This window comes from Dromaius novaehollandiae, unplaced genomic scaffold (assembly GCF_036370855.1).
Source record: "Dromaius novaehollandiae isolate bDroNov1 unplaced genomic scaffold, bDroNov1.hap1 HAP1_SCAFFOLD_37, whole genome shotgun sequence".
Lineage (NCBI taxonomy): Eukaryota > Metazoa > Chordata > Aves > Casuariiformes > Dromaiidae > Dromaius > Dromaius novaehollandiae.
This window is the reverse complement of record NW_026991398.1, coordinates 668,045-679,787: the sequence shown is the minus strand read 5'-3', so window position 1 is coordinate 679,787 and position 11,743 is coordinate 668,045. Positions and strand designations below refer to the sequence as shown.

Genomic DNA, 11,743 nt, shown 5'->3' with positions numbered 1-11,743 from the left:
AGAAGGAGTCAATACTGCATTGCATGCACTTGCTGATGCTAACCAAAAAGAAAGAAAAGATTCACTAGAACTGATTAAAAAAACTGAACTTCTGGAACTGAGTATGTGTTCTATTCAGTTTTTGCACAGAGTTATTTTTTGGATAGGTTTCAACTTTGGGTGAATAATTTTCATTCAGGCCTTTGCTTGTATGCCCACCTCTAGGGGCTGTTGCTGCCTGAGATGCCCTGAGGTCGCTGTGTTCCCCTGCCTCTAAAGGGAAGTGCAGACAGCTGGATTAGCCAGAGACATCTGCACTGAAGGGGTCTGGCCTGGGGTGAGGTTAGTCTCACCTCTGATGTCACCTCAAGTGGTGTCACACTTCATTGATGGTGCAGGGGATGAAAAGGGAGTGTGGCTAGATTCAGTGGGACACCTATAAGATGTCACTATAACACAGGTATGTCATTTGTGCAAATTTGGCCATCCAAAAAAACAGTGTTTCCTTGAAGTTGGTCACCCTGTTTTCCTCTGTTGGTCAAGAGACCTCAACACCTCAGTGTGATGTGCTCTGCACAAAGAGTGAGGGGTGGCACGGACAGCTGTGGGCAGGGGGTGGTGCTGGGGCACTGGGATCTGTGCGAGACACAAAAACATCTTGTTTAATGGTGCAGGCCTGATCATACCAGAAATGTTTAGAAAATTACATTTAAAATGAAACAAGAAGGAAATAAAGAAAGAGATTTAAAGCAAATTATTATTTTGCTATACTTTCCAGCTTTTAAATTTTTTGTGTTCTTATTGTTATTCTTGCTTTGTTCTTTTTTTTTTTTTTTTTTTTTTTTTTTGATAGATGACCTTGTGTTTCCACTGCTCTGTCTATTAGGCTGTGAATGTAATCTCAGTGATCTCTCATGTATTTCCACATATCCTGATTAAATTGACCATTTCTATAAGCCCTCTTTGCATCAGATGATCTGGGTGTATGCACTTTCCATCGTTTCACAGTTTTCTTCCTCCCCTTGCTCTTTATCATTCAGATACATCTCAACTCTCCAGTTGCTGCTCTGAGCTTCTGGGAGTCTGAAGCTTGTCTCATCTTTCAGCAGTCTCAGTGTCTCTTTAGCCAGCTCCTTTGTTCTGCTCCTTGTCTGTCCTTTCCTATATATCTGTTGAAAACATTTCAAGGAAGGTTATTTCTTGTGGGCAGTGAACCTCACTGGAGGCACCTTGGACTTTACATAGAGTTGAGGAGTGTCTTTTGTCTTTTATTAAACTGTTTCAAACTTTATTTTGGCTTCATCGCAATTAAGATAAATCCTTCTGTGCTTGCAGCTAGTTCTCTGAGGAAAGCAGGTGGGAATTGTTGCACATGAGCTGTAACATTCAGCTACAGACTTGAGAGGAAAAAGGTTAGATTTTAACCAGAGTGCTCTAAGTCCCCAGTGGCTGATGAGGGAAGTGGCAGGGCTGGGGAGCTGGGGAGGAAGGTTGTCCATACATGTCTCCTATGAAAAATACTGCTTGTCCTACATGCCCAGACTTCATTCGGAGACCCAGTGGGTCAGTATGAATTGGAAAATGTGGGTATGGCTTATTCTGAAAACTGAAGAATAAAGAAAGCTTCAGAAGCAGACATCGTTCTTTTTCAGGTGCTCACTGAAATCTGCCTAATTTCCATACTCCCCTGAAAGCTTCCCAAATAGCCACACAAGACTTGAAGAACTGAAGACAATTATGGGAAGAGGCATGGCTCCTTAGGGGTTTTGGCATTTTAATGACCCCTCGGGTGTATCTGGTGCTGAGCCCATGAACTGCAGATGCTGAGAAGAAACTGAAGAAACCTCTCAAGAAGTTGAAGTCAGAAGCAAATCCCAAGTTTCTTGGAGTGTTAACAGGTCCCACTGAGGGCCATTACCAACAAAGTCCCCCCAGGGGCTGATTAGAGCAGAAAGTTGGAGGCCCTGATTGCAGGTAGGCAAAGGCAATGTGCAGGTGGCTCTGATGCCAAGTCAACCTTGGTGTGTGTTATCAAGCAGAGCAGCCAGGCACTGACAGCCAGCCCCTGCGTAGGGTGATCCTTTCCATCTGCATTGCTCAGGGCTCTTCCTGGGGGCAGTGTGCGGGTGGGCGTGTGCAATGCCGAGTGCAGGACCGTGATATGGCACCTCCTGGGCTCCCAAAGTACAAGGAGGCAGCCAGGCCACAGTGCTTTGAGGAATGGTGTCTTCTCATGGGCCTCGGTGGCAGAGACACCAGCCATAGCCAAGAGGACAAAGACCTCACTGTGTTGGGAGCTTTCAGCCTTGGTAGTGCCCCTGGCCATCTCCACCTCAGGCTGTGCTATGCTTTCCCACACCTGTGCCTGGTTCCTTGCATACTGTAGACACCCAACCTGCTTCCCCACCTTGCTCTCACCCCGGGATCTCCCGACCTCTCCTGATGTCTTCCTGTCCTCACTTGATTTCCTTGAAACGCAAAGCCAGGGGCTGACCACAGACTCCTTCTGGGTGACTGGTAGCACCACAGCACTACCCTGTGAGTGATAGTTTCTTTTCCTAATGTCACATCTAAACCCCACAAGCTGCTATTTGTGGCTTTTTCTCTTTCTCATGCTGTTTCCCACTCCCAAGAAAAGCTCCATCATTTCTGAAACCACCCTTCCAGCAGTCACAGGCTCCTACTCTACTGCCCTTTGCCTGCACTTCAGCAAGCTAAAGAAGCCCAGGTCCCTCAACCTCTCCTCACGGATGGGATTACTCCCATCTAGCCAGAGGACTTGACACTTCTCTTGTAAATCTTCTTGAGGTATCTGTTGTCTGAATCACCTGAGTTTCTCAAGAGTCTTCTGGACTAAAGTTCATCTGTGTCAAAATGAAAAAAAAATAAAGCAAAAAACCCCACACTAAACCAAAACAGCACCAATGAGCTAAGGGTAAGCAGGGGTGGGGTGGGCTGTATGGGAACAATCAGAATGGTAAAAGATACAAATTAAGAAGGGGAGAAAACAGGAAAAAAATGAAATTAAAAGTGAAACAAAGGATGGTTCACAGCTGCTTGGGGGATTCCTGCCAAGATGCCCTGCATCTGAATAATTCTGCCTGGAGGAGGACAAGAAAGCTGACCTACTTCCACTGTCACGTGGAATCTGCATCCTTTCCCTGACATCAACGAGAGAAGATTGAGAGTGGGAAGAATCACGGACTCCTTCAGGGTGGAAGGGACCTCAGGAGGTCTCTAGCCCAATCTCCTTGCTCACAGCAAGGTCAGCTCTGGAGTCAGACTAGGTTGTTCTTGCCTTCATCCAGTCTGGTCTTTGAAACCTCCAAGGCAGGAGACTGCACAGCCTTTCTGGGCAACCACTTCCAATGCTTGACCATCCACATAGTGGAAAAGATTTCCTTATCTCCTGCATGAATGTCTCTTCTTTCAGCCAATGCCCATTGCCTTTTGTCCTCCCACCATGCACCCTGGTGAAGACCCTGGCTCCATCTTCTGGATGACCTCCTTGCAGCCGTTGGAAGGCTGCTCTGAGATCCCTGCAAAGCCATCTCTTCTGCAAGTTGAACCAGCCCCCTTTCCTCTCAGAACAAGTGCTCCAGCTCCTTGGCTACTGTGAGGATCCTTGGCTGAATTTGCTCCCAATTATCACCCTCTTTCTTGTTCTGGGAACCCGAACCTGGATGCAGTATTCTCTAGGTGATCTAATGAACAGAAGGTGATCATCATTCCCCTCGACCTCCTGGCTGTGCTCCTGCTCAGACAGTCCACGATGCTTCTGGCCTTCTTTGCTACCAGGCAACACTGCTGGCTCCTGTTTTGCCTCTGTCGCCCAGGACCCTCAGGTCCTTTTCCACAGAGCTGCTCCCCAGGCACTCAGGCCCCACCCTGTAACCCTGTGGGGTGTTGGTTAATCCCAGGCGCAAGACCTGGCATTAGTCCTTGTTGAATTTCAGGAGGTTCCTGACAGCCCATTCCTCCTGCCTGTCTAGCTCCCTCTGAATGGCAGCCCTCAAGCATATGGTTGGGCCTCCCTGCCTCCAGTTTGGGATCATCTACAAGTATGATGAGTGTTGCCTCCTGCACGTAACTAGTACAGATGATAAACAGGACAAGCTTCTGGAGAGATCAGTGATGCTCCACTTCTCCCTGGCCTCCAGGAAGAGTGCTACCTATTCACCACTGCCCTCTGAGCCTGACCATCCAAGCAGCTTTTTACCCATCCGGGTGTCTACTCTTCTAGACTGCAACGTTCTAACGGGCATGCAAGAATATTGAGGGAGACAGTGTCAAACACCTTGCTGAAGTCTAGGAAAAAGACTTTACTCTTCTCCATCCACAAATACCATTATTTATTCATAGCGGGCAATCAGGTTGGTGTGGCACAGCCTTCCCCAGGTAAATCCATGCTAAGCGTTCCCAGGCACCTTCTTCTCCTTCATGTGCCCAGAAATGTGATCTGAGAGGATTCAGTCCATGACTCACTCCTCACCAAAGTGAGGCTGAACTGCCTGCACCTCCCCAGGTTGCTCTGGTGGCCTTTTTCAAGATGGATGTAACATTTGCTCTTCTGCAGTCATTGGGACTTCAACCCATCTCCACAACCTTTCAAAGATGGTAGCAAGTGGCCTTGCAGTGACAGCAGTCAGCTCTCACAGCATCCTCACATGCAGCCCATCCAACCCCCCTGACTGGTGTAGTCTGAGTTCTCACAAGGAATCCCTCACTAACCTCATCCATCACTGGCTGTTTTTCTCCTCTGGAGTCCTGACTCAAGGCACAACAGCCCGGGAGACCTTGCTTGTGGAAATGGAAGCTCAACCATGGGTTGAGTTCCTCAGACCTATCTGCATCTGCTGCTAGAGGATTCCCTGTCCCATTTAGCAGTGAGGCCACATTTCCCTTTTTATTCTTTGGTTCTTACGGGAGCAGTAGCAGCTCATCTTCATGCCCTTGACATCCCCTGCAAGTGTCAGTCGTAGGGGAGCTTTTTCTTCCCTAACACCAAGCCTATGATGCTGGACAATATTTCTAAATTCCTCCTTGGCCTCTCCCTTCTTCCCCCTGCTGCATGCTGCCCTAGTACCCTGGAGCTCAGGTGTGAGGTCCCTCTTCAGCCAAGTGGGTCCCCTGAAGTGTCTGCTAGTTTTAGCAAGTATCGGGATGGTCCATCCTTGTGCTTGGCAGGTCTGTCCTTAAAGACCTGCTGGCTTTGCTGAGCTCCTGGGCACTTGAGAGCTGCCTTCCCTGGGATCCTGCACCAGTCCCCTGAGCAGGCCAGGAAGCCTGCTCCTCTGAAGTCCAGCGTCTGTACTCTGCCACTGTCCTTCCTCACTCCCTCCAGGGTTTGGGACTGTACATTTTCATGGTCACGGTAGGCAAGGCTGGCACTATCCTATCCCTGATCAGTTTCTCCTTATTTCCAGCTTCCAGATCCAGGAAGGCATCACCCCTATCTGGCTTGTGCATCTCCATCTGCCCATGCCTGTGCCCCAGGCTGCATGCACTTGTGTATATTTGGGCTGCAGAGCCTCAGCTGTGGCACAGAGAACAGATTTGTAATGGTAAAACCTGTTACCATGAGCCAAAGACACCATGTGTGCAATGGCCCCACTTCAGAGCAGAGACATGCTGGCACGGATAGCAGGTGGCAATGTAGTGGTGAAAGGAGGTTCCCACTAAGAGAGCTAACCCTGCAGTGCCCAAGGCCAGGGAGAAACAGAGCTGGGCTGTGCTGAAATGGCAGGAAGGGGTTTGCTGCCTGAGCTGACTTTGTATCACCTTGGGGCCTGTGTCAGGGGTGAACCAACCTCCAGGAAGGACAAGTGCCACTGAAACATTCCCTGGACCTGGATGTCCTGTGGTCCAGGCACCCTGTGGACATCACTAGCCCAGTCCCTGTTCATATCATCTGAGGGGGTGAGAAGTCGTTCATGGAGAGAAAAGCTAGAAGGGTTTGCGAGTGCAGGGACTACAGTGGAGACCTTGGTGTGATGTGCCTCTCATCTATGCAGCCCTGTTGGATGTACACACGATGGCCTTTGCCTAAAGGCAATGGTGGGATCCAGTTGTTTTGGCACTGGTAGGAAACCTGGGAGGCCCTGGGGTGCTTTCCCAGCAACCATTCCAGAAGGACATGGCTTTCCTGTAGGTCCCATGCTGAATTTGCTAGAGACGTGGTTGTGCTGGACACCCCAGGCATGGGACATGGCCCTGCCTATGGCCTATCTTTATGTCACTGAATCTACTGTCTGCACTGAATTGCATTAGCTGTTTGCTTTGTACAGATCTGCTTGTGCCTCAGCTTCCTAGTGAGTGGAGCTCTAGTTGCAGTAGGCATCTAGGGTCATTTCAGATGGCCAAGGCAATTCCCCACCTGGCCCCCACCTCATGCTCTAGAAGGATGTGGGTGTCATAGTTGCTCCATCAGAACAAGCAGACTCTGGCACATTCTTTAGACCACCTCTGTCTCTTCAGCTGTCACCAGGTGCTTGTGTGTGTCCAGCTGACTCCCACCCTCCATCTCCAGTGATTACAGTGGGAGCTTAGACAAGGAGCTCCTATGCAGACACCTATGTGGTGCTCACTTCAGTTTTGGCAAAGGGAATCCCATTTCCTGTGTGTTTTTTTGTGGAGCTGACAGGAGGGATCTAAATCCCACTCCAGCCCTGGGCCTTCTAAACCACCCTGAGAAGCCTAAACTGACTCATCTGAATTAACACCCCAACCATGGGTAAATGAACTCCCTTCTTGTCCCAGCTTAGGTTCCTGCCTAGTGAAGGGATAGGAATAGGTGCTTCCAGAGTGGGACAGTTCCACCTCTTGCAAATAACCGTCCTCTGATGAGACCAACTGCAATGCTGGAATCAGTCTCTCGCCACTGTGTAGAGAGGGACCATCAGTGATTATTTTAGTTTATTGCAGTGAACATTTCCCAGGAGGAGGGAGCACAAGGGACAGAGACATTTGTGTCTTCAGCTGGGCCTCTGCTCCTGAGCGGGGCCAGGCTCCTGGGATGGAGGGAGCTCATGGCAACCTGGCAGCACTGCCCAGACACAGCTGTGTGCAGGAGCAGCTCCTATGCCAAGAGCAGCAGGGCTGCGGGCACTGCCTGCTGCTGCTGACATGGGATGAGAGAAGGCAGAGAGAAGTGGAAGGCAGTGTGGAGTGGGAGGACAGAGGAGAGCTGCTTGTGGGAGAAATCTTCACAGCCCTTGACACGGTAAGACTCTGTCTGCAGGGCAATGCTACTGAGGTTCCTGGCAAGGTCTTGAAACCCATTCAGTCCCATGATTGGATTTTTAAGGATCACTCTCCCAGATTCTCCTTTGCAGAGGAGGAGATGCTTCAGAGCAGAGATTTCCTGCCACAGTGCCACAGGGACAGGGCATCCTGCTCCCTTCTCCCTGGGACACCTGCAGGGCTGTGAAGCCAGGGTGTCCTCACAGGTCTGCGCAGGGCAGTGATTCAGAGCAGTGTCCCTGCACCCCAGGGTGCTGTGTGCCTGGGACAGTGACTCTGCTGCCTGCAAGGGTCAGCACTCAGCCTGCCCTGGGAGCTCCCCATGGCACTGTGGGGAGAAGCTCTGGGTGGGAGGAGAGGACCCAGCAGGGCAGGTCCTGTCAAGAGCAAGCTGATTGGGTCAGGGCTGCTCTCAGCTCCAGCTCACTCCCAGGACATTTCTGGAGGAGACTTTCCAAAAGGAAGGTCAAGGCAGGAGAACCACGAAAGGGAAGGAGCTGTCATGAGCCTGTGCTTTGAGTTTTGCTCTCTTTGGGTGGGGAGAAATGGGATTGGATCCATCAGGTCTGGACAGGGGACAGAGGCCACAAAACAGTGACACTGAGAGAGGAGCAGCTCTGGGAGGGACTCAGCAAATGCCTTCCTCCACCCTCAGCCTGCAGACAGAGCCAGCAGCACCTTTCCAGCCTCAGCAAGGTTTGTCTCCCCTGCTCCGTAGCACCTGCAACCACAGAGGTGCCCTGGGCAGTGTTCTGCCCCCGGGAGGTTTCTGCAGGGCAGAGCTGAGCACCCAGCGGGTGGGATGGGGTCTGTGAGCACTGACAGGGGAGAGACGTGGGGACAGAGAAACAGCTGCCCGCAGGGACAGCTCCAGGCAGCAGAGTCATGGTCAGAGTGTGAGAGGGAACCACAAACTCCAGCACCTCCTCTCCTCTCCCAGCCAGCACAGCCCTCTGCTCTCAGCGCTGTGGGGTCCAGGGCAGGAGTCGTTTCCTCGGCAGCTGGACATCCAGAGAGGAGAAACAGCTGAGTTCCCCCTGTCTCTCTGTGTCCCTCCCTCTCTTGGCAGAAATATCATGGTATTGCGCTGTGTTTCCCAACTGTCCTTGTCCTTCCCCTTGGATTCTCTGGGCAGCGGGGTTTCCAATGCAGTTCAGATACTGACCCTGCTGGTCCTGCCAAGCAGACAAGTCCTTGACCTAGAGATAACCAAAGTCCTCCTCTAACCTATTGGGCTCTGAGACAGGCATTGGGGGTGAGGGGGGCAGGGAATGAGCCAACTGTCTTTTCAGGACACCTCGTATTTAGGACATTCGACACTTTCTCTGGGGTGTCCAGCTGGGCTGCAAGCTGCCCTCCAGCAGGGCACAGCTCTCCCATTGCATCTGTGTATCATCTAGGAACCCCATGGAGAAGCCACCTAGATACTAAGGCCATGGAAGTGCTTCTGGGCAGCTGGATGTGGGCAGCTGGACTGAGCCCAACGTGGTCCTGGCTAGAAGGGGAGGGCTGAGACCTCCCTCAGATACTCTGAGAAAAGGTGCTGCGTTTGTTGACCTGCGCTTTGAAACTAGATTCCTCTGCTCTCAGCAGTGTCATTTCATTCTGGGTAACACGAATGCAATTGTCCTCTGCCTCCGAGGTGTAAGCACAGGGCAGCTGGGAACAAGGCAGATGGACAGGCCAGCTCTCCTGCCTCTGCACTAAAGCCACAGTGATTCCTTTTGCCTCCCAGGAGTCACAGCTGTTCACTCTGAGTGCAGCTGCAATGCTGAGGATCTCTATGTCCTCACAGCAAACTCAGCCAGCACAAACCAGAACTCAGGCCATGGAGCCCAGTGACGGTCCTACTGAGATGGGGAGAAATGAACTGCGTGTGTTTGCAGGGGTTTATGAGAAAATTTTGTTCACAGAAGTCTGTCCTAACTTGTCAACATCTCTTCTTCCTCGAACAGTCCTCCTGTGTCCCAAAAGAGCAACTGTCCAACAGCAGCTCCCTCAACGAGTTCCTCCTCCTGGCATTTGCAGACACATGGGAGCTGCAGCTCTTGCACTTCGCGCTCTTCCTGGGTGTCTACCTGGCTGCTCTCCTGGGCAATGGCCTCATCATCACAGCCATAGCCTGCGACCACCACCTTCACACCCCCATGTACTTCTTCCTCCTCAACCTCTCCATGCTTGACCTTGGCACCATCTCCACCACTGTCCCCAAATCCATGGCCAATTCCCTGTGGGACACCAGGGCCATTTCCTACCTGGGATGTGCTGCCCAGGTCTTTCTGCTTCTCTTCTCATTGTCAGCAGAGTGCTCTCTTCTCACAGTCATGGCCTATGACCGCTTTGTCGCTATCTGCAGACCCCTGCACTATGGGACCATCATGGACAGCAGAGCTTGTGTCAAAATGGCAGCAGCTGCCTGGGCCAGTGGTTTTCTCCATGCTCTCCTGCACACTGCTAACACATTTTCAGTACCACTCTGCCAAGGCAATGTTGTGGAGCAGTTCTTCTGTGAGATTCCCCAGATCCTCAAGCTCTCCTGCTCAGACTCCTACCTCAGGGAACTTGGGCTTCTTGTGGTTAGTATCTGTTTAATCTTTGGGTGTTTCATCTTCATTGTGCTGTCCTACGTGCAGATCTTCACTGCTGTGCTGAGGATCCCCTCTGAGCAGGGCCGGCACAAAGCCTTTTCCATGTGCCTCCCGCACCTGGCCGTGGTCTCCCTGTTTCTCAGCACTGGCATGTTTGCCTACCTGAAGTCCCCCTCCATCTCCTCCCCAGCTCTGGATCTGGTGGTGGCTGTTCTGTACGTGGTGGTGCCTCCAGCAGTGAACCCCCTCATCTACAGCTTGAGGAATAAGGAGCTCAAGGATGCACTGAGGAAACTGGTTCAATGCCAGCACCAATAACTGTCCCAGGGTATTTGACATCAGGCATATCTGTTGTTCATTTATTTCTTTCTTACTTTTTTTCTGTTACATTCTTGTAAAGGAAAAAAATGTTCTGTTCTGATTCATGCTCCTTGTCCTCAGGAGTCTCTCGTTTGAATCTGACCCAGAGACCGTGTTGGAGCAGGAAGCCAGGCTTCCCCCTTCATCAACAGAGGTGGGGGAACCTCAGAGCCCGCTAGTCTGAGCTCCCTCGCATGCCCTCAGTGCAAGGAGAAGCATTTCTGTTCGCAGTGTGTCTTTCAGCGCTGACACCAAGGGAGCTCAGGGGGACACACAGAGGCTCAGACAAGTAAAGACGGGGCGACACCATGGGTCCCATGACCATTAGGCAAGCTCTGTTTCCGTAGCCACAGCCAGGCTGTGATCTCACAACCCTCTTCAGCAAGGGTGGCAGCTGGCTGTCCCCGTGGGCTTGTCCCTTTCCTCTACAGTGCTCCAATGCTCACAGAGGAGTGGGAGTGGAGGGGAGGAAGATCTCAATGCAGCCTGTGGGGACAGGCGCTCTGCTCCTTAGGACCATCCTCCCACTGCCAAAGCAGGCATTTCCTTGCTGCAGCCTTTGTGTGAGGGCTGCAGCTTTCCTGGCGACACCTCCACCAACAGCAGCAGGACTTTCTTTTTCAGAGTGGTTCTCATTTCCACACTGCCCTGCTGTACGCTAGTGGGTGTATATGGTCCAAGAGTTCTCCTAACCTCGTGGCAGTAGGGTTTTGTTGCCACGTGCATTCCTGTGAGTACAGGCAGACCAGGTAATGGGTGCCTTTAAAATAGAAGGGGATCTCCTCAGACACGTGCCTCAAGTCTGGCTTCTCTTCAGAAGATGGAGTTAAAAATACACCCAAAGGATTGAACCACAGACGGGCCTGCTGTTCTGCCTGTGTTCTCCGTGGGCTGCAGAGGATGAGCTCAGAGTCCCACTGTGATTTCTTAGGGACTGAGGACTGGATTCGTGGCTCATTTCTCAATGACCAGTGACCAGTGGAGATGGAGAATGGTCTCTGAATTGCCTGCCCGGGGCTGTCCCATGGGTGACAGCGCTGATGAGAGATGCCCATCCTTCTGGAGAGGAATCTGAACCCCCAGGAGAGCTCAGGGGATCTCCAGGGTCAGCGTGTACCTGGGGGAGGGCAGTGAGTGGAGCCTCACAAAATGAGGGATGGTCCATGGTGGAGTAACCAGAAGGTAGAACACTGAAACCTGGTATGCAGGGGGAAACGAGGGCTCTGCAATTGCAGGAGAGGCAGTGGGGACCCAGGAGGCCCAGGGAAGGGGCACTGGAGAGTGATTCCTGCACCTGCAGTGAAACACCACAGGCTGGAGCTAGTGCCCACCCAAACACATCTGCAATTGCAAATGTCCTGGGTCACTCCGAGCACCATCCATGAGCACAGACACGCGTCAGGAGTTTCAGTGATCCCTGTCCAGCTGGGTCTGCTTCCTGCCCTGACCAGCATGGCCAGAGCTGAGTCAGGAGTCACCCCGTGCCCCCACAGCCCACTCGCCCTGCAGAGCAGCACCGCCAGCCCGTGGCCTTGCAGGGAGCACAGGGCAGGGGTGCAGGAACAGCCAGGCCA

At 51.9% G+C, this 11,743-nt stretch overlaps 1 protein-coding gene across 1 annotated transcript; it reads left to right on the top strand.

Moving 5' to 3' along the window:
• Nucleotides 1-9,113: 9,113 nt before the first annotated feature.
• Nucleotides 9,114-10,127, top strand: LOC112996579 (olfactory receptor 14A16-like). The gene has a single exon (XM_026122144.2). The coding sequence runs from the start codon at nucleotides 9,114-9,116 to the stop codon at nucleotides 10,125-10,127; it is 1,014 nt and encodes a 337-aa protein (XP_025977929.2).
• The last annotated feature ends 1,616 nt before the right edge of the window (nucleotides 10,128-11,743 follow it).